At 37.8% G+C, this 27,083-nt stretch overlaps 1 protein-coding gene across 2 annotated transcripts in view; it reads left to right on the top strand.

The window, feature by feature from the left end:
* COL25A1 (collagen type XXV alpha 1 chain) overlaps nt 1–18,089 on the top strand; it is a 527,832-nt gene extending 509,743 nt beyond the window's left edge. The window contains exons 33-38 of one of the 2 annotated variants that reach the window (XM_004380232.2): nt 4,448–4,501; nt 6,008–6,034; nt 6,974–7,027; nt 11,275–11,352; nt 13,211–13,249; nt 17,827–18,089. In XM_004380232.2, coding sequence (XP_004380289.1) covers nt 4,448–4,501; nt 6,008–6,034; nt 6,974–7,027; nt 11,275–11,352; nt 13,211–13,249; nt 17,827–17,829 — 255 coding nt within the window. In that variant the 3' untranslated portion in view covers nt 17,830–18,089. Of the gene's footprint in view, nt 1–4,447; nt 4,502–6,007; nt 6,035–6,973; nt 7,297–11,274; nt 11,353–13,210; nt 13,250–17,826 lie in introns of those variants that run through there. The other variant, XM_004380233.1, reaches the window with a different exon arrangement.
* The last annotated feature ends 8,994 nt before the right edge of the window (nt 18,090–27,083 follow it).

Raw genomic sequence — 27,083 nt, 5'->3', positions numbered from 1 at the left:
AGCTGTGGACAATTAGTCCTTTGGACTAATCTTTTCGTTGTATCCTGTTCTCTTCATTCTCCCTTGCTCCCGAAGGGATGAGACCAGTGGAGTATCTTAAATGGCCGCTCACAGGCTTTCCATAGGGTTTTTCTTGGCCAGTTTTTGGAAGCAGATCACCAGGCCTTTCTTCCTAGTCTGTCTTAGTCTGGAAGGTTTCCTGAAACTTGTCCACCAGGGGTAACCTGCTGGTATTTGAAATACCAATGACATAGCTTCCAGCATTGTAGCAACACGCAAGCCATCATAGTACAACAAACTGACACTCAAGTGGTGGAAGCCGTGGTATACTCATTATTAAAACAAATAAAACCATGGTTCTCAACCAGAGGAAGAGGAAGGGAGTGGATATATCAAAATAATCTGGAATTTTTTTCAAACTAGACCTACTCCAGATTGTGTGAGCCCTCCATTTCAACTCCCAACTCCCACTAAGCACACACACACTACTGTTTTAAAATTGTAAGTAATACTGCCAGGTCAAATTGAAAGACACTGATTTTCAGTTAGTGCTCTTTGGGTTACCTCTAATTGTAAAATACTGATAATAGCTATTATTTATAGAACATATTATCTGCCAACATGTCATATATTATAATTGCATTTATTCTTCAGAACAATTCTTGCGAATATGTATTATTATTATCATTTTACAGCAAGTTGCAACTAAGGCACTGAAAGGTTAGGATAGTTACTTGAGGCCACACAGCCAATAAGGACAGACAGAACTAGAATTCAAATTTAAATCTTTCATTTCAAAGCCTGGGCAGTTTACTGAAAGTAATTGCTGCTCTTTTTGTAGTAAGAATAAAGTAATAATGTGTAAAATTCACCTAGCTTTTATTATATTTATTTTCAATAATCTCAAAAAATTTAAACAGCTGTAATATGACCCTCTAGGGGACAGTGCTAATTATCTCTGCCAACATCTTAAATTTGGATTAAAGAAGAATGTTAATAAAAACCAAAAAACCCATCGCTGTCGAGTCAATTCTGATTCATAGTGACCCTATAGGACAGAGTAGGACTGCCCCAGGGTTTCCAAGGCTGTGATCTTTACGTAAGCAGACTGACACATCTTTCTCCTGCGGAGTTGCTCGTGAGTTCAAACCACTGACCTTTTGATTAGCAGTCGAGCGCTTAACCACTGTGCCTCCAGGGCTCCTTTTGAAGAATGTTAATAGTGACCTGAAATTTGCTCACATGGGAATCTGGAGTATACAGAAACCAGGGCTTCCAGCCGGTTCGGTCATGGCCAATGAAGCAAAACCAGAACAGACCTGAATTTTTACAATTGGGGGTTCCAGAATGACAACCAGAATGGGAAAAATTACAGGTCTAAGCCCTGGAATGGAAGACTGGGAAGAGGCATAGTGAGCTCTTTCAGAAGCCTAATGTGTGAGACTGGATTATTGGCAGGACTGTGGAGAGGGACAGGCGTGAGTGGGTCACCACTGTTTCCGACTCTGCTCAAAGGCAAGAGATATGGTTGCTATGCAACGCATACGCTGCCCTTGGTTTCTGAGAGGGAAATTAGGTTTCTAGTAGGGCTTCGACCAATAATTTTTCCCGTTCCAGTTCACCCAAGGATCCCTGGTGGCACAATGGTTAAGAGCTTGGCTCCTAAGGGAAAAAGTCGACAGTTTGAATCCACCAGCTGCTCCTTGGAAACCCTGTGGGGCAGTTCCACTCTGTCCTATAGGGTCTCTATGAGTTGGATTCGACTTGAAGGCAACGGGTTCATTTTTTTTGTTTGTTTGTTTTTTGTTTACCCAAATTTTTAAAATTCGGTTCTTGTTCGGTCTCGCTTCCTCGACCATGGCTGAACCGGGAGGAACCAGTTCGAAGCCCTGAGAGAAACATGAGCATAATGTGTGGTACCGCATGCACACTTATTCGCTGAACTTGACATTTTGCCTCTGAAGAAAGATTTACTAACCCATAAACTTCTTCAGGGGTGTGGCAAAAGAAGGGAACATTTTGTTTGGCTACTCATATAAACATCACTGTTACTCCTAAAGGATTCGTGCTAAATTGGAGTTTGAAGGTGGCAGGAGAAGAAAACACTATTTGAAAAGCAGAACATCTCTTTCTTTAACTATGATCACAATTATTTCATATTCATGGACAAACTTCAGTAACCCTAATTCTGGATAAGCATTCAAGATTATCATTTCATACGGGCAGGCCATTCTGTTTAAATTGTTGTTGTTAGGTGCCGTCAAGTCGGTTCCGACTCATAGTGACCCCCTGCACCACAGAATGAAACACTGCCCGGTCCTGCACCATGCTAAACAATCGTTATGCTTGAGCCCATTGTTGCAGCCACTGTGTCAGTCCATCTTGTTGAGGGTCTTCCTCTTTATCAGTGACCCTCTACTTTACCAAGCATGATTTCCTTCTCTAGGGACTGATCCCTCCTGACAACATGTCCAAAGGATGTAAGACATAGTCTCGCCATCCTTCCTTCTAAGGAGCATTCTGGTTGTACTTCCAAGACAGATTTGTTTGCTCTTTTGGCAGCCCATGGTATATTCCATATTCTTCGCCAACACCACAATTCATAGGCGTCAATTCTGCTTCGGTCTTCCTTATTCATTGTCCAGCTTTCGCATGCATATAATGCAATTGAAAATACCATGGCTTGGGTCAGGCGCACCTTAGTCTTCAAGGTGACATCTTTGCTTTTCAACACTGTAAAGAGGTCTTTTGCAGCAGATTTGCCCAATGCAATGCGTCTTTTGATTTCCTGACTGCTGCTCCCATGGGTGTTGATTGTGGATCCAAGTAAAATGAAATCCTTGATAACTTCAATCTTTTCTCCATTTATCATGATGTTGCTTATTGGTCCATTTGTGAGGATTTTTGTTTTCTTTATGTTGAAGTGTAATCCATACTGAAGGCTGTGGTCTTTGATCTTCATCAGTAAGTGCTTCAAGTCCTCTTTACTTTCAGCAAGCAAGATAGTGTCATCTGCATATTGCAGGTTGTTAATGAGTCTTCCTCCAATCCTGATGCCCCTTTCTTCTTCATATAGTCCAGCTTCTCGGATTATTTGCTCAGCATACAGATTGAATAGGTATGGTGAAAGGATGCAACCCTGATGCACACCTTTCCTGACTTTAAATCACGCAATATTCCCTTGTTTTGTCTGAACAACTGCCTCTTGATCTGTGTACAGGTTCCTCATGAGCACAATGAAGTGTTCTGGAATTCCCATTCTTGGCAATGTTATCCATAATTTGTTATGATCCACACAATCGAATGTCTTTGCATAGTCAATAAAACACAGGTAAAGATCTATTCAAATATGCACTTGGAAAGAGAGTAATGAAGGTAACATTTATTGACATTACCAGGCATTTATTGAGCATAATAAAAGTTTTTAAATCTTCTTTTTTGGAAAAGAAGCAAAATATGTTTGTGACTATATTGACTTAGATTGATACTTCCTTCCAACAAATATTTATTGACACAGTTCTAAGCACTGGGGATGCCGTAAGGGACAAAACTAGAGGCCCCAGTATAGTGAAGCACATATTCTAGTTAGGGCAGCAGAGAATAAACAGGTTAACACTCTTATGTCTGCCCGTGAGGGGAGTGCTGTGAAGTAAAATACAGCTCCAAAGATGGAGAAGGTGGCCCAGGAATGGCTTGGTGAAGAAGAGATGTTTGATAAGGGAAAAAAAAAGCATTTTTACATAAAAAAAATAGTAATGTGAAATAATTAGTAACAAATGTTTCACAATAATTCTGAAGAAACCCGGTTACAGTATTCTAGATATGCAGATCTAGGCAGCAGCAGTCTCTTACTGCCCTTCTTTCATAGGTGATTTTAGTCAAATAGGCTTTTGTGGATTACTTTTACTGCATCGGAGCCCTGGTGGTGCAGTGGTTAAAGAGCTATGGCTGCTAACCAAAAGGTCGGCAGTTTGAATCCACCAGCCACTCCTTGGAAACCCTATGGGACAGTTCTACTCTGTCCTGCAGGGTCACTGTGAATCAGAATCAACTTGACGGCAATGAGTTTGTTTTTGTTTTTGTTTTTTTTTTTTTGGTTTTACTGTATCACTGGCAGCCATCCCTAAGAGTCTGAATCTTTGGAACTTTAATAGAATGGTACTTTGAATTTAAAAAAAAAATTGCCATCAGGTCGATTCCACTCATGGTGACTCCCATATATGCAGAGTAGAGCTGCTCCATAGAACTGGACTGTGACCTTTTGGAAGCAGATAGCCAGTCCTTTCTTCTGAAGCACCTCTGGCTGGTTTGAAACTGCCAACCTTTCGGTTACACCAACCAGAGACTCCTTATGAGGTTTCATGATACGCGTGCCGTCAGAGAAAGTGCCTCTGTGTGTTTGTGAGTATAGCCGTGTATGATTTGAACTTTTCTCCTCCCATTCTAGGGTGAAAAAGGAGCTGTGGGAGAGCCAGGACCCAGAGGGCCCTATGGTCTGCCTGTGAGTTCAGTGTCACTTGCACTGCCCTTACCTTCAGCATGAACAGATGACTTGTCACTGATACTGTTAACCCTTTCCTCATGGGGCTGACTAATCATGTTACGGGAGCAAAGAACAACCACTAATTATCTAAAGTACCAGTATAACCATGTCCTTCAGAGCTAGGTCATAGTCAGTGTCTCACCCAGTCCCATTCTCCCCCTACGCGCCTCAGCATGTACAGACACACACTCACACACTTCACGAGACTGGGAGGATCACAGATGTCCATGGAATAAGCAGTGCTAACCTGAAAGCAGGATTCAGGCTGGCAGATAACACCCTGGCTGTGCCATCTGATGCCAAGGACTCCCATCACTGAGACTTCCTTTGAAGGTCACTGTCTCCAAAAACGGGTGTGGAAGCTTTCATTTAAAACAACCTCTTCAGATTTTATCTTTTCGCATCGATCTTTTACTAAAACTATTCTTGCTAATAAAAGTTATTTCTCAAATTAGGTTGATGTTGACAATGACATTTATGTTTCTGACCTTTCTAAAGGATTGGGATGGCAGATGAGCTTCAGCAGGTCAATAACATTCTATCTTCTGAAAATTCTCAGTGACACGGAATTCAAATTCAGGCTTCAGGTTTACTTCAAAAACATGGTCTTCGGGATAATTATAATTGATTCATTAGGATAGGGTAGGACTACAGTAGGATACGTTGCATTAAGGTTTTTAAACTCTACGTACCTTCCACATTTTATATATTACTGGAATAATAAACCGTGATTAATTCCCTGCTAAAAAAAAAAGATGCTGATTTTGAAATAGATTTCAAAATCTAATTGACGGAATCAAAGCAGCCTCTCAGTAACTTCGGGTGGATCAGTCACGTAACACAGTAGGGCCATCACCATGATCCTCTGTATTTCGGGGGTGAATTTATCATCCTTGCATAACTGTCTGACGACTCCTTTTATATTTGAGGATCATTCACTTACAAAGCTTCCTTAAAAACAATTCTTAGGTTGCTGCCTTCTCATGCTTTATAGATAAGATGAACATCTAGCCAAATTAAGACTGCATTTAACGAAGAGTTTTCACATTCTTTACTCGTTCATGAGCTAATTACTGAGTTAGCAAGTTAAAGTAGCACAGAACATTAATTCACATAGTCTGTTAGTGCTGGTGTGTTTTTAAATCAACTCAGTAGTGTTTTTGCTTTTGACTTAACCCTGAACTAATAACTTGGATACCGAGCATCAAACTTCAGCAAAATATCATCAGTCTGTTTAACCCTCTATATAATAAAAATCTTCATGAGCCTTAGCTGCAACATTAACAGTCTCTTCACTCGAGGTAGTGAAAGAAATTTGTATTACTAATCAATAGAGAATCTTTTCCCCTTTTCTGAAGTAGCTGTTCTAATACCAGTGTTGCATGTCCATGCAGCCTTAAATAAAACAATAACGTAATCATGAAACTTAGGAACACTAATGTAGTTACTGTGATTCTTTGGCAGGGGAAAGATGGAGAGCCTGGTCTGGATGTAAGTAATACATGTAATAAACATCTTCCAATTATAATAGATGCTGATGGGCTCCATCATCAATAACAGAAAGAATACTTCTTATTTCTTCTGTGATATAGCTATGCATACAGCATATATTGCTGTGCATGAAGACAGCAATATAAAGTACACTAGTGTTTGCATGAGATAAATATAAAAGGGAATACATAATCAGCTGGTATCAAATTAATACCTGACAGTCAATAGTGGCACTTCAACATAATTTCCCAAATTAGGGACATTCTTAACATCCGCAGGTAAACGACTTATGTAAAAAATACACATAAAATCACAGTATCTCGCATATGCTACCCTTAGGGAATGGTGTATTTTGTTTACTCTCCACACGGCTAGGCAATACTTTCTTCCTTTTGCCATAAAGTCTGTATGTATCTTATGCTAATACAATTTTATGAAAATAGAGAACGCCAAAAGTAAATGCCTCTAGGAACTATCACTGCTCATCTTATATTATGTGAATAATAAAACAGAAAAAGTAATAATAGTCACTGATTATTGAGCACCTCTTATGAGCAGGCATCATGCGAGGACTTTATATGTATCACCTCATGTAATGCTCACAACAGTCACAGAACTAAATTGCAGAGAGGTACGTGGTTTGCCCAAAACCACACAAATCCGTGAACTTGCTGGGATTCAGACTGATGTCCTGATATTCGTTCCACTGTGTATGTCTTAGGAGACAAGGCAAGGAAACCTGTTGATATAGATCCTTATGGTGTTAGATGATGGTTCATTTCTAAGTGCTGGTTTACCTGTCTAAGTTTTGAGATTGTCTGGCATGCTGTTTTTATTTATATTTGAGATCAGAAACATGCAGCCCTAATTTTTTTTTTTCGGTGTAACTTCACCACAGTTAAACAAATAGATCTTCTTGGTTTTCTTTTTATCTTGTAGGGCTTCCCTGGTTCGCGTGGTGAGAAGGGTGATCTAGGAGAGAAGGGAGAAAAGGTGACCTCTCCACCTTAGCACGCGCCTGGTGTCATTCTTCTCATGCAGCCTGCTTTGCTGTTAACCTGTGCCATTCCACTGTACTCCTAATCTCTCTGTCCTGTGCACCAAAAACGCACCATTGTCTGCTCTAAAGAACAAGGTCTTTAAGTAAAGAAGCCGACACAGCTAGAAATGAGAGCACTGTCTAGCATAGAAGAAAAGCATTACAATCCCCAGATTTCCAAACTACAGTCTCTCAACCACCCGACATCAACTTGCTGAAAAATGTAATGTCCAGAAATTCCTGAAAATGAAAAAAAAAAAAAGGAATATAGGGCATTCATTGCACCAAAGGGAAGTTAAGCAGCACAGATCTGCAGTGGTCTTCTATCAGAGCTCACCTCACCCTGTAAAGCCACTATCTTATTTATCATCACAACATCCTCAGTACACAGACAGAATATATGTTCTGTACCTTCCTTTTTGGTTGTAAAACAGAGAGTAAGTAAGCATTGTGACCGATAAACCAGAGGGAGTCGGTTACTCAGGGACTAAGACATGCCGCTTTCAGACTCAGAGCAGACAGCCGTAGATTTTATAAAATGAAAATATCAGAGTATTTTATGACCTTGGTGTTTCAGTTTTACCTCAGGACCATCAACTCCAGGGTATATAGGACCCCGCATCAGGCAAAATTGTTTTACGTCTGAAACCGAAATTCGGATTATGGATTTTGAGAATCATTTCTTCCTTCCCTTTCTTCTTTTCTCCCTTTCTCTTTCCCTCTCTTTGTACTTTGGGTATTTGCCCTGATAGTAGATCTGACAGACTTTTTATTAACCTTGGACACAACAAAACAAGCAGAAACTCAGCACTTCAGTATATTAGTGAAAATCTATAAATTGATGGATGAAATTGCACTCTCACAGTGCAAATTTAAACCAATTATACTTGTCAGATTAATTCATGTCCTGCTCCACTTAACCCTGTTTTTAGAACCCTAGGAAGTCTCTTGAACAGTGAAGTTCCTAGCTATTGAAAAGCAAGGCCAAATGAGAGTTGTTAAAAAAGGGTGTAAAGCCTGCTGTCTATGCCTCAGGTTTGAAATTTCACTTAACCTCTCATCGGTAAGAAAGCTCACGAGTTTGGTTATCTATAGGTACCACCACCACCGTTACCATCTTCATCCTTATCACATTTCCTGAGCCCTTATTGTGTGATTTCCCAAGAGCTTTACATATGATGTGTTTTAATCTTAATTACAACCCTCTGAGGTTGGTACTATTATCCTCATTTCACAGACAAGGAAACAGAGGCATGAAAAAGTTATTTTAATCTGAATTATAAATTCTAATCTGTAAGATATACATGTTTTGAGACAAATCACGCGTATAAGCTTTTAGCCCAGGTGTTCCTTCTTTAAAGATTGTATGTATTTATATTTGTATTTAGCTAATTGGGTTGTATGAGTCTAAAGTCTTACATACTCAAAAGCATGTCACCATTACTCACATTTGTGCTTTTAAACAAGAAAGACGTTACTGGTATTATAACTTATGAAAACATGAGGGTACAAATTTAATCCTCAGACTAATGTAAATCACCCATAGGAACATATTTTCATGTTTCAGAACCCACGATTAGAAGCTTTATATTTAGCAAAATTAGGTTCTAAATATGAACCCTTTACGTATGTCATTCTTTGATGTGGGAGATAAAAATTAGCAAGAGCCCTCACACGCTGATCCCCACACGACAGATGATTTTATGTTGTATGGGGAATCGCTACCTATCACAAAACAATGTTGATTAATAACATTGATACATTCTTCTTTGTACTTTAGTGTCTGTTCTCCATGAGGCTTGAGGCTTACTAAAATATTACTGAAAAATCATTCTCATAGCCTGTCACAATCAGCATTCACAGGACAACATTTTTCTGTTGAGTGGTTAATCTGAGTTGATTTACCAATCAAATAAGGAATTGAATTCTAAATTAAAAATACCCAACACACCTGGCCTCAGTCACACCTGAGTGAAAGAGTCCACTGCCTCCTGGGAGGAAGGAGCTCACCCAAACTGGTTAAATCAAGTTTATGGCATGGCCCTGAAGAGTAATTTGCTGAAGGAGGAAGTTGGTTCGTCTTGTATGAGTGAGCAGTTTACTCCAGAATGCTCCTCCCGTCTGATTCCCATCACATCTGCTCTCATTTCACCCATCTGCTCTCATTTCACCCTGGCTTCTCCTGTCTTTGTCTTTGATAGTGAGCAAATAAACCGCACAGGGTTTCTCTCTTTTCCTGGTATTCAAGAAGCCCAAATGGTTTTGATTCTGAGCCTTCTGATGCAATCTTTTTGGCACACAGGAGATAATTGAGGAGCTTTCACTCACTCTGTCAGAATGAATGCATTAATATGAATGTGAATCACATATACTTTCTGTTACACGTGTCTTTTCACCTTTGAATATTCATAGTGTTTTGCTCCAGAAATTATTTTAGTTTTTTGGTAACTCTCATCCTGATTGCAGAATGGATACACTAATTTACATGTGTATCGTGTAGTTTCTATTCTCTTTGGCACCAACTCCCTGTCTGTAAATATGCAGAGATGCTGATGATAATATGAAACAGTTGAAGTGCACTCCTTCCTTCTCCACTTTTTGCCTCCTTTCCTTAATTCCTCCTTCCTTATGATCCATGCAAATTCCCCACGACCTTTACCTTGATTCCTAAATACTAATTTCTGTGGCTACATTCCCACTATATAATTACCCTGCCTACTTCATTGTTAGTATTAGCTCAACTGAGTCCAAACTGCTTTTTCTATCTTGAACAGATTTTTTTTTTTTTTTGGCTCTTGTTGCATTATAGTAAGCTGGAAACTCATTTACCATTGTGAACACCTGGCATGAAATCGATAAGAGTGAATTAAAGAGGATTCCTGGGCTTAGACATAAGTCTCGTTCTTCAGTTGGCATTGCTGAGAAATATAAACATTTTTAAAAATGTGTTTACCTGACTTAAAGGAAATTCTTTACTTTTAGTGTTCTAAAACAGAATGTTAAATGAAATAGAAACACCTTTTTTAATGCACTGAATACTTTTTTAATGAGAGCTGTAAAAGATAGTAAAAAATTGGATGCATTTCAAAAAGATAGAAGCTGTTAATATTTTTTTCCTTTTCCTCTGGCTCAAAGTAGCTTTCATCTATTACAGGATTGGGAAAAAAAAGCAGGTTGACAGGTATTGAAAATTGGGCAAAGTGTCTATCCGTTATTCCTCTGAAATTCACTTGCCACCGGCTAACCTCAGTACAGTTGGTATCTGTCATCCTAGCCAGGTCCGTGGCAGAAACACCTAATTCACAATGACTAAGACCTTGTGGTCTAAGCCAGCACTGATCTTTCTTTCTGATGTGCCGGCCTTTTAGGTCTCCTTTCGTCTCGTTGAGTATCTTAAGTAAAAGCCCACACTGGGATTAAATAAAAATTTAAAAAATTGTTGCCCAGTATCCACCTATGCATTATCACTCCAAAAATGTAACTTTTATAGTGCCATGCCTTACCTAAACCAGAGAACAGTGGTAAATGCCCTTCCAGACTCTGACTGGCTAAACCATCTCTTGACCCACTGTTATTTTCCCCCCAAATAAAACCTGTCTTTTATCTAAACCCTTGTATCCACAGGGGGAAAAGGGAAAGAAAGGCAAAAAGGGGCCTAAAGGGGAGAAAGGAGAACAGGGTGCCCCTGGATTAGATGCACCTTGCCCATTGGTATGTCTGACTCATGGAACTCTGTCTCCACATGTCATGTGTAAGGGGATAAGATGGGAGAAGAGCAAGCTGGAGGGACCGGTAATGCAAGCCTTCTGTTTGGGGTCATTTAACATAGACTTTAAGGCTCCCGGAACATCTGTCTTGGTCATCCTGATATGGTCCACACCTTGAACCTGGCCACTAGCTCCGCCTGGTTTCTTAACACAGAAGTATCTACTGATATGCAGCTGGAACCTGAACGTAGAATCTGAAGAGGAACCAGACTGCTATTCCCTACGCCTCAAAAGGGAAGGTCACCATTGGCAGACAAGCCCTTATTACAGGAATACGCCCAGCTCTGTTTAATTCTGTCCTGCTTCCCCGGACGTTACTTTCCCCTTCAGAGTTGCTCCTCTCCCAGTCTTTTGTTAACGGAGTTATTTCTTCAGAATCTGTGCTTAAGTGATTTCTTGTGTTAGTAACATTATGAGTTAATCTTTACAAACAGGGATTCCGTGGCGTTAAGGGGGAAAAAGGGGAGCCAGGCCAGCCTGGCCTGGATGGGCTGGATGCCCCTTGCCAATTGGTACAGTATTTCTCTTTCCTACCACCCTGCATGCGATTCCTGTGTTTGTTATATATTCATTTCCATCAGTGTGAAGCGGTGCTTTATGCAGCCAACTTTACATGATAAATTTACTGCATGCATGGGCATGAGCAGGCTCCTTCAGCACTTCTTTGCGAAGTGAAGAGAGTGAGCACGGGTGTCTATCGTTGAATGCAAATTAACCTCCTGGCATTGCCCTCACAACTGGCATGACCCGACATATCTGTGTTCCTTGCAATTTTAATTTCTTGGATAAATATTTAAAGAGTACATTAGAAATTATGTCACAATTTTCTATGTAAAGGCACTGCTAGGCCATTAAATTTTATTTCTGCCCTTAAATATAACGGTCCCTTTTTTTTTTTTTTCTTTCTCTCTCTTTCTCTAAAAGAAATAAAGCCTTTTTGGCCTCTTTCACTAAATTTCTGCCAGGCTGTAAATAAGACCAAACCTGCAGACTTAGGCTTCTGTGGTCAAGCGTTAACCAATTCAAGAGAATGCTGTTAAGAGACCTTATGGAAGAAAACCAAGCTTCTCTGAGCTTCTAAAGATAATGGTCTGCAGCCCAAACCCTCTTCTTTGCCACGTAACATTTTCAACTTAATGGTCTCTCCTTTTGAAACTCACGTTCCTGAAGTAGACAGATCTCCCGTCTCCATTGGCATGAACTCAAAATCCTCCTTATACTAAAACCTAAAATTCTGCTGGTTGATCCTTCTCCTTGTACCAATCTGGCATCACCGAATTTTTTCCCAAATATTTTAGAAAGCTATTTCAGAGGTGTTTTTAAAAAAAATAAAAAAGTTTAAATGGAAAGTATATTCATATTTTCTGAGGTATTAAGAAAAACCTTAATGATTGAGTTTGTGGTTATCTTTCTTTTGCATTTTCTCATATTATTCTTCTGTTCTACGCATGATTCTTTAAAGATAAATTTATACTTCTCAAGTCTTTTAAGAGATTATAGAAAAAAAATTATTTACTCAATAATTACAGTTAGAAAATCTCAATATGTAGTGCCCAGCCTTCTATTTTGTTTGCTTGGTATTCATGATAAATCATGTTTTACACTCATTTTAGTGGGGGAAAACATAAGCATGCCTTAATAACTTACCAACTCTTCCTTCCTTATTTGTATCATTTATATCTGAAGAATGCTTACACTTTAAATTAAAATAAACTTTGCAATATTTAGGAACCCCTTATTTATTCAGAATTCATTGACTGACTTCTGAGGAATTTTAATAGAAAATCTGTTGAATGCTATGGATAACATTTTACTATAAAAGTATAGATAAGCCGCCTATCTTTATATTCAATTGAGTATATCTACTATGTCTACTTTAAATCTAGGAAGGGGAAAAATACTGGCATGTTGAGAGCTATAAACTTCAGATAAAAATGGTTCATTATTGGTCATTCATCATTTTCACGCATTCAGCCATAGACATAATGACCAGGAAGGGAAGTGATTTCCATTTATTTAATAAGGATAATTGCGAGAGGTATTTTATGAAATTAAGAGTTATCCTTTAGATTTAATACCTAAACGTGTCATTGTGAGTAGACCACTAGGCTTTGTAAATTGCTTTTCCAAAATTAGGCAGAGATTTTTTTATTTACAAAATGTGTACTTACTCTAGAAAACATTTTAATTTGTTTCATCTTAACTAACACTGGGTAATATATTGGAAGTCACTAATTGCAAAAAGATGGTTATGACTGAAGTCACCTCACGGGTAGAGAATACTGCTTCTTAAGCCTTTGAGCATGTGTACTGTGAAGCATGGTCACGCCTGTGGGGCCTGAGGAATACTTTTTCTTCTCTTTAAAACAGGGACCAGATGGATTACCCATGCCCGGCTGTTGGCAAAAGGTAGGGTTTGTGGAAATTTTTTTCTAAGTAGTACTCTCCTTTTCTTTTGACCTAGGCTAGTCTTTTCCATTCAGAATAGATGTTTTTAATTTGACATTTATGAAAATTATTTGGGTATTAAAAAGCAGAGGATTCCATCTTCCAGAACATATCTGAAGAGCACGTTTACTGATGATTTCTTACTAAGCTGATGAGTGAAAACAGTTCTTAGCGAACGTTATAATTTGAAACGTTCCCTATCTGATTTTTTCTTCTGAATGGAAAGGGGCAGCACATCTTGATAATGGTTTGCTTGTTTTTTGATAAACTCCTTGTCCTCTTACTGTTTATAACTATTCTTAATTGTCATCTTTTTCTGTAATTTAATTTCTTACATAAATATATTAGTATGTGGTAGAGCCCGGATAATAGGAGCCGCATAACTGAGAAAGCAGAAAATACAAGCATGATGACCAATTTTTGTCCACCAACAATATCTTAATTTATTAGGAGACCTGGTTATATTTAAATTGTAGTCCTTTTTGATACCAGTTAATTCTAGCCACTACATGTGGCTATCTATAACCATTATTGGTGTATACGATAGGGAACCTTCTATGTACAAAGGATGTGGGATAAACCCTTTCATGTAAAGGATATAATTTCATTTAGTCCTCAGAATAAGCCTACAAGGTATTATTATCCTTAGTGATACAGATGAGGAAACTGAAGTTCAGAGAGGCTAAGTAACTTCCGAGGGCGCAGAGCTAGTATGCTACAGAGCTAGGAGAGTGGGAAGCCATGGCAGATCTTTAAGCAGGGAAGAGACCTGAGTGCTATTCAGAAATGCCAGACCTTTACCCAGGAATGGTGAGAACCTAGTCGTAAAAAAATGTGCTTATGCTGCTGATGCAGAAAGGAATACCATTAATGCAAAAACAAGCTGGGGGCAAGTATGCACACTGCTTTGATCACTGTAAAAATTTTTCTCCAGTGTCTTGTGGTTTATTCAGTAATTTTTTTAACATCCTAGTCTTGTCTATTTTGAAGTTTTTTTTTCAATTGTAAAATATATATATAACAAAACATTTGCCATTTCAACCATTTTCATGGGTACACTTCAGTGATGTTAATTAGGTTCACCACATTGTACAACCATCAGCACTATTCATATTCAAATTTTTTCATCACCTTTAACAGAAACTCAGTGCCCCGTAAGCAATAACGGCCTTTTCCCCCTCCCACCTGTACCTAGTTCCACTGATTAACTGGCCTCTATGCATTTGCACCTGGGTGGTGCAAATGGTTAAGCACTGGACTACTAACCGAAAGGTTGGTGGTTCAAACCCACCCAGAGGTGCTTCAGAAGTAAGGCCTGGTCATCTGCCTCCAAAAGGCCACAGCCCTGAAAACCCTGTGGAGTTCTACTCTGCACACATGGAGTCACCGTGAGTCAGAATGTACTCAGTGGCAGCTAACAACACGCATTTGCCTATTCTCGATATTTCATATAAGTGGAATCATACAATATGTACCTTTTTGTTTCTGATTTATTTCACTCAGCATAGTATTTTCAAGGTCCATCCGTGTCATAGCATGTATCAGAACTTCATTTGTCTTATTCAGTAATTTTTGTCAGCATGCTTCATTGACTAACCTGCAGCAAAGCTGTTGGGATTGTAGGAAAATCAGAAAAAACTGACTCTCAGCTGCCTCTCCCCGCAGCATCTCGGGTGCTGTGCAGATCTGTGTAGCACACTTGCTTGCTTCTGATGGCGTCATTTATCTGGTAGCTGCCCATACTCCATTTTTAAGCTGTCATAATTAGTGTGATCAGGTCCAGTGGTTCTCAGGAAAGATAGACCTATCATCAGATTCTCCTTCACCTGAGAAAACTATCCTCTCACCATCATAACCCCGGTTCACAGAATGTTTAATAATATCCTGGGCTGGAATTACCATTCGCTGTCTAACCTTTGCCCTGTAATTTAATACTGTAATGATTTTTTAATCCAGTCATTAGCACACTTTACATAGAGGAAGATGTGAAAAGTTTACTTTATCCGGCCTCTGACACCGCTCAGAACTTGGGTTCATAATCATTCTGGGCTGCCTCTAAATGGCTTCATATCTGAAAGGACATGATAAGAATGGCTACAAAAAAAGGATTTATCATCATTTTGGTTCATGAAATGACTAACCCGTAGTAATAATATGAATAACATTAGGAAATTAGAAATTTTAAGTGTTTATTTTTCTACAGGACTGGTGTTATATTTTATGTAAGACTAAGGATTTCATGAATCTAACATGTTCTTATGTAAAGAATAATAACTCAGTGATAAAACTTCAATATTGTTTATCAGGAGCTCTGGTGGCACAAATGGTTAAATGCTTAGCTGCTAACCGAAAGGTTGGTGGTTCAAATCCACTCAGCAGCTTCACAGGACAAAGACCTGGCAGTCTGCTTCTGTAAAGATTGCAGCCTAGAAAACCCTATGGGGCAATTCTACCTTGTCACATGGGGTTGCTATGAATCAAAAACAAGTTGAGGGCATCCAACAACAACAATTGTTTACCATACCAGCACACACAAATGTAAATCATTCTGACCCCCCCCAAAAAAAGAAATAAAAAATTAGAATAATAAAATGTTCTAAATCCCTCACGTAGTCAACCTAGCCATCTCAAATATACTGTCAGTCCGGTCAAATTCTTCTTAAAATGGTATTTTAAAAATAAGTCCAGTAGGTTGTTTTTAATAAATCTATTTTACATCCACCACCCTTTAAACTTTGCTTATTACATTCTAGAGCACAGTGGCAAATACTTGTCTGACCTAAGCTTCAGATTGTGACAGCAGTGTAAATCACTGTAATTATTTAACAAGTCTTCTTGGTTCTGCTACTTTCAATAATAATTTCTTTATATGCAGAACTATTTGATCTTTGTTTAAATTACTTTTCTTTCTGGATATAGTTCAAGTTTCTAAATTTACCAAGACAAGAAGAACTGCTGAACTAGAATGGACGAATAATGATGTACCAGTTCACAGTATAATTCACACAGTGGGTAAATGGCAGAATTTATTGTTAAGAGAATGCCTATAAGCTATTAAGGTTATCATCCATCCTCATGAAAAGATTAATAACTATTTAATATGAAAAGTTCCTATGGCCTTATTCTATACTATTATACCTTCATCTCTTGTAATGTTTCAGTTAACTTTATTTTGGCAGGTAGGGATGATTGGTTTGTTGTAGCTGAGCTTTTTTCTGAAGCAAGGTGACAGTTTTTTTAATGAAGTTTTAAAAGCTAAAAAAATCCGAGAAATCTGAAAAAAAGATACGAATCTTTACAATTCTGTAGATTATTTACAAATCATTGGCATATGGCACCCAAAATTGAATCAGGTTTTAAATTTGAGGTAAGCGAAAGTTTGAGAGAAAGGCACATTTTGTGGTGTTACCATGACATGCATAAAACAGTGAACTCCATCTCTGAAGATCACCAAGAACCTGCCCTCCTACGCACACCTAATATAGCATCTATTTTTCTTGGAGAGAGAAGAACAAATGTTGTTGATTCATAAACTGAAAGATGACTCTGTGGATGAGTCACCATCATGGGTGGGTGGACGAAGAGATCTTTATCATTCTTCTCTGTACATTAGGCTGAAGAAGTAAATTCTACTTTTTTCACTGATCTTTTCTTTAAGTAAAAGTCAAGGAGGCTTCAAAGACCTGCTCCTAAGTTTATACTGCGAAGACCACACTTCTCAGTCCTCTCAGACTTAACCTTCAGTTCTGGGGAAACTGTAATAATCCTGGTTGTGGTAGATGAGGAGCCAGAGGTTCGTGTTACCTTAGATCACGATGGAACCTGTAATTCACCTTGAAGACTTGATAGCAGGCAGGTCTACCTTGTGTGTTATTCAGATCAGGGCAGGGCATGCAAAGGAAAGAGGAGTCAAGAAATGAAGGAGTGTAGACTATTGTAGTCAGGTGTCAGAATCCTCAGCCTCTTCCATAGTTGAATTTTAATGCTTGGAAAAGATTATTTACAATATAAACAGGAAATGTATGTGAATAGTTCATATGTGATGTCCTCGTTAGTTGCCATCAAGTTGATTCCTACTCAAGGCAACCCCAGGTGTATAGAGTAGAATTGCTCCATTAGGGTTTTCAAAGCTGTGACCTTTCGGAAGCAGATCACCAGGCCTGTCTTCTGAGGTGCATCTAGGTGGGTTCAAACCACCAACCTTTCAGGTAGTGGTCGCGCACTTAACTGTGTCACCCCGGGACCATTTTATGTGATAAAAATCCTAATTTTCTGCTTTCCCAGAACAGTTACTGAGACGAACACCACAGACTTCTCAGTGGCAAAAGAAAAATGTGGGTTGAACCTAGGATGGAAATTTTCATGACATGCTGGACGTTAGAATAGTAATATGTGAGACATATTAGGAGATCATTTGGCTCGTTCATAAAAGACTCTCTTCAAGGTTCTACCAATTTTCTTAAGTGTTAATTTGGAATCTTTATCCTAGATTACTAATACTATGCATTTGTCTTTTTCTGTTGTTTGTTTTTCTGCAGTGATGAATCTAACCTTCCAAGCATGAAGTTGTGTATATAATGGTCCACTTTTTATATTTATAGTTGAAAACCGAATTGCAGATTTTACAAGTCTGAGATATGTTTACATACAGCTGCTTCTTCCTATTTGCAGTAGTACACATGTCCTTGTTTTCTTCACTTACTTCTGAAATTGAGCAGTTTGTGAAACCAGTGAGAGAAGCCTACAAAAATAGAGATCTTTTGATCTTATGTGAAGTTATGTATTTATATGGACATACCAGTGATAGAGAATCATTGTTTTTGCTATTTTCTTACTTTGGGCTTGTTACTTGCATGGACAAAAAGTGCCATGAAATAGTTTACATGAAATTGTGACCAAATATGGACTCAAAGTTACAAAAATGTACTGTACTGACTGGTTTTAGATTTTATCATCACGTTCCTATTCACCTTCATTATCAGTATTGATTCATGCCCACACCACCCATTGAAACTGACTAAAAACGCATGACTGTGTGCCACGTGTGCTTGTTGTACAACTTCAGTTGCTAGCATGCTGCTTGATGAATCCTTTGATCACATCTGAACTGCTATTCCTTTTGTCGTCTCAAGGGGGTCACACCGTGGCTTATAGCCAAAAAGAGATAATGTGGCGGAGAGCACACACACACAAGTGGTCTCGTATTTTGAGGGAGTTGCAGTCCCAACTCCAGATCTACAGCTTCCAGTCTTGTGGGCTTACGTGGCCACCTTGGTTGAAATATCAAGGGATTGAGCTGGTTGCCGCCACCAGTTTTCCTTGGGCTGCCCCAGCCGGGAAGACACTGGAAGAGGACCTGTTCAGCATCCTGCGTGTGACCGGTTCTTCTCGTGTGACCAAGTAGGAAGAGGTTTACAAATGCAAACACCCAGAACAGCAAACATTTTTTTTTTAGATTAAATCCCTGAATTCCAGCAAGTGTTAATATGGGTGCTGTTGGGAAATGACAGGCATAGAGCGCTTCGTTTTGGGCCAAGAGATTCTTGGAATGGCAGCCCCTGTTTCTGAGGACAAAGGGCGTGTGCATCCCACCAAGGCTCAGGTTGCTGAAGAAATACCATGTCCTAAGAAGGAGTCAGCCATGATAACCTCTCCTGCGGACTCTCGGGAGCTCGCCGTACAAACCGAAGCTAATGTGAGAGCTTTCGTTCTAAGACCCAGCCCGTGTCAAATACTTTCTGCAAAGTTCTAGAAACAGGAAAATATTTTCCATTCTTTAAAATATTTTTTTCTTTTTTTGAGTCCCAGTAATATTTGGAAAATATTTGTTTCACTTTTTGTCACATTTATTTTGAATAATTTTTTGAAGAAAAATTTTCAGCTCAATCATTTGGTACCAATATTTTACTAACCTCTCTCTTGTTTTGGATATTTGAAGAGAATACAAATGAAGCTCCGCTCTCTGTTCAGTATTGCAAAGCATCAATGTTAAGCATTTTTTTCAGTACTTTTTGTTACAAGACAATACATATATATACATAGTGATTATCAGTTAAGATAAAGCCAAGATTTGGTCTCTTTTAATAGTACTAACTCATTTCTGTATCTTATTGTTCTATTTACATCTAAGATTTGCCTATATTTAGATTTCTTTTTTTTTTTTACATTTCTAAATGTTTGTCTTTTCCTCTTATGCACAGACCAAATCTGAGATCCCAGAAAGCTGTGAAATATAGTTGCCAAACAGACAGTATTTTTTCATCTACTTGCTCAAAATTTACCTAACCATACTAGGCTGAGCACTTCTTTGCATAGTAAAGAGTTGGTAGTATGTTTTGAAATGGCTTATTCTAAGTGGAAGGGTTAGGAGAAACATCACTGATGGGGAGTAGTTTCCATTCAGTACACAGAACAAATTAATTTTTCTCCTGACTTACTGCCATTTTATGGGAAAATTTCTAGTTTTATGCATAGGTTTTGACCAGCAAAGAGGAAATTAGCTCATCACTGGTTTACAATAACAACTGTTAAGATATAATCATAAGACAAAGATCCTTGTGATCTCTTTCATAATATGTAACAAATGCTCAATTATACAAAATGACCTCTTTTTTCCCATTAAGTTTACAAGTTTGGAAAGATGTTCAAACTATTAGATCGATCTAATTGGTAATATTTCTAATAACATTCCGTATTCCAAAGCCAACTTAGCATTTTAAATATAATGGAGGGCATTTTCTAGCAATTTCTTGTATAACATGGTTAGGATAAGGTATTATTCAGTGTCTGAAATAATTTGTCTTAAAATGGTTTGGGAAAAATGAACTAAAGCAAGTGGAACTACAGTCATTTCAGGAAAACAAACTGATGTCTTGAGAAAAGTCCGGTAGCTATATTTCTTCTATCTTTCTTTCTACTCCTCTAGTAGAAAGAGGTATTGAGATGGATCACTATTTAAAACTCGCACAGCTTCAAGATACCTCAACATCGAGAGAAACACTTCACTTACCAAAAAAATTTTTTTTTGAATACAGCCCTTTAAAGAATACTCCTTTATCATATGTTTATATCAGATTTTTGCTCTATAACTGATTTTACAAACATTGACGTTTATTTCATGATTAAAGGAAGCTATAAACTTCCATGACATTTATTTCCTTGGGAAAAATAAAGGGGTGATGGTACTCTTTATTCGGTGGAATTGCTAGGTCTTACTCACCATGGATAATCTTAAACTTTTGGCTACTAAAGTGTTTTCAAGTATCCATTTTGACATCAATGATAACCCTCAAATAATTTCCCAACGGACTAATGAATTACGTTTGGTGTTGTATGTGTTGGGTAGATACATATTTTTCTTAAAGATAGCTTTCTTTTAATTTATATTACTGGTTAAGGGATTGAGAAACAATACATGAAAGACACATTGGAAATAAATCAAGGTCAAGTGCTTATTTCTGATAAAATATCTTTTAAGGATGCCAAATTTTTATGTGTTTTAGCTTTAAAATTGTTCTCTATTCATTTCGGTGCTAATGTATTTTCTTTTTTCTTGATGGACAATGCAACTACTTATGGACGATTTCATTTCTCTGTTTAATAGCATTCCTAAACTATTAGTGTGTGACTTTATTTTTGAAGTTCATGAATTTGCTATAATTTTTCCATGACCAGTCTTTCTTAATGTAAACAGAACAAAACAGTAGCTGGTATGTGCTTACTTGGATTATGGATCCCCTTATTTCATGTTCACTTCATCATATGCCTTTACCAACTTTTACTCTCCTCTTTTAGCTTATATACTTTGATTAAGTATGACAGAAATCAGCTTTAGACATGTCTGCACACTCTGCATAGAGTTCTTTGTGCATGAATATGCCTAGATTTTTCTTCCAGTTTTCATTTTTTATTATCAAAAATAGCCTGTGAGGATTTTTCTTTCTCCATTTATTTTGTAGAAAATAAAAGACATGAGAATTTCTTTAATTTCTACAAAAATATAAATACTGTTCTTGAACTTACTGTCTGTGCATGATGTTCTAATGGGACAGCAAGAACATATGCATGAGTAGTTCCTAGTACATATCCTTTGTCAACAATATGTGTATATATCTGCTAGTTTGGAAAATGGTCAAATCAGCATGTCTATACCTATGGAAAAATTGTCTTTGGTATATTTGTTTTTTTACTTAGAAAAGTTTTTTTTAATGTTATTATTATAGCATAAAACGTTAACATCATTTTTTATCCTTTTTTTTTTTTTTTGCCACTATATATTATCTCTGACCCGAAATGGGTATACTTGGGTGGTGGTGTTATAACACCTTCCAATAAGTGATCATGAGGAGTATACAGATATTGATATTTGAAACCTTGTGTTTTTCCATTTCTTGATAATCAAATTATATTAATATTTTAATAGTTAGCATTACCAAAAATGGAACTTTCTAATCTCTACCCAAAACAACACTGCTGTCTCTAGGAAGTCAAGTCCATAGAAACCTAATCTTATCTTCTCAAAATGATAAGAACAATCACATGAGATTCTGGCTGTTTAAATCATACACCCATAGTGGGATGAACATGCTTGACCAATTGTGCTTCTGCTAAATTATTTTAGAATATAAGGGCCTTCAGCCCTCCCGCTTTTTCTCACTTCTTTGGTTAAAATATCTTCATATTGACAAGTTTTACTCTATGCCACAGCAGAGATAGCCCTCCAACTTCAATTTTTAGTGAATTTTAGATAATCCAATATTGATAAAAATTTTAATGGCATTTCTGATTTTAGAAAAATACATTTAAATGCATAAAATCGCCTAACTGCTTATTGACAAACCTCTTTTGGGGAATAAAACCCATTATGTGTGATTTACAGATAACAAAGAAAATACCAACATTTCTCAAAATGCATTTGATATTCTTACATATCTCGGAAATATTAGTGAGTTGGATTCACAAAAGAATGCCTTACATATTGTTGACATTTATGTGAATATTCTTTATATTGTTGTAAATGTTTCATGCAACTTAACATTTTGGAAAGATGTATCTGATTTTCTTTTAGAAAATATTATATTTTTGTTTGTATTTTTTACATTTTAAAGTTCATCTCTATGTGCAGCTATTTTTATATTTCCAAAAAGTCACATAATACAAAATAAGTGGAAAACGAAAAAAAAAATATTTTGGCAAGCATTACACTGCATTTTTTTTTTTTTTAAATGTTCTGTGGGCCAGTCTCATGTAATTGATTATTCTAAGAATGTTTTGTGTCTTATCACTGTAAATATGACACAGACCTGTTTTTCCCAGTAGTGTAAATAATTGAAGTATTGAATGCTCCCTGTTTGATTTCGTATTTCAATTTCATTGTAATTTCTCCAGCTGACAGTGCTGATCAAAAGACCCATGTGGTTTCTGATTTGCAGTTTGGACATAATTGCATTGTGTTCAGTTTCTAATATGTTTTTATTTGATTTTTTAACTTGTTTTCAGGGTTCCTAGTTTGTGAGAAGTTGATCTTCAGAATTATTTTTACACTATTTATGACTTATTTTCATAATGTAAAAAGTGTGTAATTATTACAATATTAATCCAAACAATGATAATGAATTGTATTGTTATAAAGCTTTATTGATGTTCATGAAAACCTCAGCCTGTTTTCTCTGATTTAGACACAGTCTGTAAAGAATGTCATTCTATTCTTCTGTAATATGGTAACACCACCATTCAACTCCATACATATGTAGCTGTGTACTTTACTGAAACTAGAAAATTACTTTCTTTTTTTAATTAGTAACACTTCCAAATTGAGCTTCCCCTCTAAACTCACTTTTCTTCCGGAATTCCCCATCTTGATGAATTAAACTACCTTACACTCAGTTGTCTCTTACCCTCCCCCATCAAATCAGTCATCATTGTATGATTAGAATGTGGTACGTAGTAATCACTTAATGAGTATTTATTGAATGATGAATGACTGAATATACCTCCACTAATGTCACCAGTAATTTACCTGTCCAGAATAAAACAGCACACACTTTTCAGTCCTCATATTTCTTCCTCTTACCAGCAGCATTCAGTGCAGTTGGCCACTGCCACCCTCTTAAACACTTTTAATTCCCATGTCCCTATGCTCTTGTATTCTCCTACTTTTCTTTCTTATTTTCTTTTGTCAGCTCTTCCTCCTCTAACCAAAATTACATGATGATCCTCAGGGCTCTGTCCTACATCCTTCTTTTGCTTTTTATCTTTTCTGCCACACACCATCTTTCTAAGACAGCTTGTTCATTCCACAAAGCCCAAGTTTCTGTCTCCATCATAGAATTCCTTCTGACTTCCAGACCGTTACAGGCATATCCACCTTGATGTCCCACAAGTGGCTCATCATCTTCACCTTCACACCTGGTTCTCTTCCAGACTTCCTTATCATTTACCCCACCTGCTATCCAAGAAAAAAAGACAGAAACTTCGGAATCATCTTGGACACCACTCACCTCTCATCACACACACAGCATCTAATCCATTACCAACTTCATCAATTTTACCTCCTAAATATCTCTCAGATCCACCTCCTTTTCTCCATCCCCATTACCATTTCCTTAGTTTAAGCTCTCCTCATTTCTCTCTTGGAATTTTAGAAGAACTTTCTAACTGGTCTCCCTGCCTCTAATAACCACCACCCCTCCAACTCATCCCCCACTATAAGGATTTATGATTTCAAAGACAGCAAATCTGGCCATGTCTTATTTATGAATTTATTCCCCAATTTCATTTCACACAGGATTTGAGGCAAATTAAAGAACACTTACAGAGAAATACAAATATAAAACTAAGTGTCTTAGTTATCTAGTGCTGCTATGACAGAAATACCACAAGTGGATGGCTTTAATAAAGAGAAATTTATTCTCTCACAGGTTATGAGGCTAGAAGTCCAAATTCAGGGTGCCAGTTCTAGGCTTTCTCTCTCTGTTGGCTCTGGGGGAAGGTCCTTGTCATCAATCTTCCCGTGATCTAGGAGCTTCTCAGAGCAGGAACCCTGGGTCCAAACGACATGCTCTGCTCCCAGCGCTGCCTTGGTGTTATGGGGTCCCCCTCTTCTCTGCTCGCTTCTCTCTTTTATATCTCAAAAGAGATTGACTCAAGACACAACCTCATCCTGTAGATTGAGTCCTGCCTCATTAACATAATTGCCTCTAATCCTGCCTCATTAACATCACAGAGGCAGAATTTACAACATAGAAGAAAATCACATCAGATCCAAATAGTGGACAATCACACAATACTGGGAATAATGGCCTAGCCAAGTTGGCACACATTTTGGGGTGACACAATTCAATCCATCACACTAAGAATGAGGAGACCATGTATAAAAGTGGTTCAAGACCACAAAGTTTTAATGAAAAGCCTTAAAATCACGTACTGTCATTAAATTTGAGCAGCCAATGTGGCCCAAGCCTTCTGGTGTCCATAGTAAAAAGGGATATAAACCCTAAAAAGAATAAAAACTATTGAAAAGAAATTTCTCATGTTAAATTTCTTAATAGAGGGCATTGCATTTTAGAATATCCCTACAATAAATACAATGGCAGGTACTTGTAGTATTCTTCCAAGTGCATGTGCCAAAACCAACTTTATGAAAAGAGTTTCTTCAGAGAAATTTAATCATGCTATTCCTCTGCTTAAAATCCTCCAGTAGTCCTCCAACATCACACAGATAGTTTGGTATAGAAGACAAAGCCCATTGTGATGTGACTCTGCCTGACTTTATAACATCATGTCTTGCTGGTCAGCAAACCTTACCCAATGGATTTCCCATGTTAAATGCTCAGAGATACCTTTGGCTGCTCCATGGGTCTGCAATAGTGCCTATCTCATCCCCACCATCCATCTGAAGATGTCTGAAGAAGTTTCAAGACTCAACACATGTCAACTTTTTACTAAGCACCTCTTCTTACCAAGATTAGCCTCTTCTCTACTCCAATAATTTCCTTGTACTTGTCACTGATAAAACACTTTGCAGGTTATTAATAATTGTATGTTTGTATGTCTCCTCCACTAGATGATAGACCAAGCATGAATTCAACTCATAGTAGGTTCTCAATAAATATTGTTATATGAATAAATGAATAACAATTTGCAACAACAACCCGAAAAACCCACAAGGACTTACCAATCTTATTAATGAACATAATGAATTATGTGATCCACAGTGCTAGTTCTTGGCAGGCTAGGTAGTTCTCAGACCAAGAAAGATGTGTTACAACCTTTTCCAAGTGTATGTGTTATATGAAGTTGGGTGCAATATCACCTAATAAGAGGTCAGAGGGGATTAAAAGTTTAAATAAAGGCGGAGATGGTTTGAATTACCTTATAGAGAACAGGAGCAAACAGCAGGAAACAACAGGATCGTTGGAGGTGGATTTGAGCAGGCCAGTTAAGCTGAGAACCATAATTGTGTTGTCATCCATTTAAACACCAAATGTTTACCTTTTAAATCTTTCTCATGATTTGTGCTTATTTCATTGTCCTTTTCATCATCCTTCCAAGTTAGGAAGCTCTAGTCTGTTAGTTCTCCAGCATCCATCTGAATCAGCTGGAGAGCTTCTGAATACAGATTTCTGGGCTCCACCTCCTGACTTTCTGATTCAATAGGTCTGGGATACCAAAACCAAACCTGCTGTGGTTGAGTCAATTCCAACTCGTAGTGACCCTATAGGACAGGGTAACACTGCACCATAGGGTTTCCAAGGAGCAGCTGGTGGATTCCAACTGCAGACCTTTTGGTTAGCAGCTGAGCTCTTAACCCCTGTGCCACCAGGGCTCCAGGTCTGGGATAGGACCTGAGAATTTATATTTCTAACAAGCTCCTAGGTAGTGATGATGCAGCTGGCCCAGGGTCCACACTTTGAGAACCACTACTAGTATGGTCTATCTCTATGGAATATTACTGGAAATAATACAGTGGTGATGATCTTCCTTTTATTCTGAATCTCTTGGGGGACTTTTCTCTCCTCATCAGCACCTTAAATAAAATTTTGAGCTCACTTTCCCGCAACTTTCTCAAGCAGAGGTTGTTGATTCTCCCACGGCCTTCATACTTCAAAGATGGAAGGAATGATGGTCATCCACAGTGCTCCTCATTGCCAGTGGCAGACAATTAACTGTCCATCCGTATGTACACAGCCCTACTTCTCTGAGGCACATGTTAATTGGTTATTAGCACTCTTGACCCTTGCTCCTTGCAGTCATCTATTAGCCTTCTAGTCATTCCCCTTTATTCACGGAGGACTTTGGCACCTGGTTCACGGTCTTCTTCACTCTAAGTGGTGCCATCATCATAGGTTACTAAAATGTCAACATGGACAATGCAACCAACATATTAGTCCATTATCTTTTCAAAGTTCATTTCTTCTATTTTATTTATTTTGTTCTTATTGTTGAGAATATACCCAGCAAGACATACCAATTCAACATTTTCTACAGGTACCATTTAATGACATTGATTTTGAGTTGTGCAACCATTCTTGCCTTCATTTTCTGAATTGTTCCTCCCCCATTAACATAAATCACTGCCCCCTAAGGTTCCTATCTAATCTGTGGAGTTGCTGTTGTCAATTTGATCCCATATAGATAGTTCTTAAAAGAGCACAATGCTGAAGGCAGACTTTTTTTACTAGTTAAACTAAACTATTAATTTGGTTTTAAGACTTCAGGAGATATTTTTGGTTTAAGATTTAAAGATTATCTCAGGGCAGTAGTTTCAGGGGTTCATCCAACTTTCATGGCTCCA

This window comes from Trichechus manatus, unplaced genomic scaffold, assembly GCF_000243295.1.
Source record: "Trichechus manatus latirostris isolate Lorelei unplaced genomic scaffold, TriManLat1.0 scaffold00071, whole genome shotgun sequence".
NCBI lineage: Eukaryota > Metazoa > Chordata > Mammalia > Sirenia > Trichechidae > Trichechus > Trichechus manatus.
The sequence above is the reverse complement of the archived record's forward strand: the minus strand, read 5'-3'. Positions and strand labels throughout refer to the sequence as shown.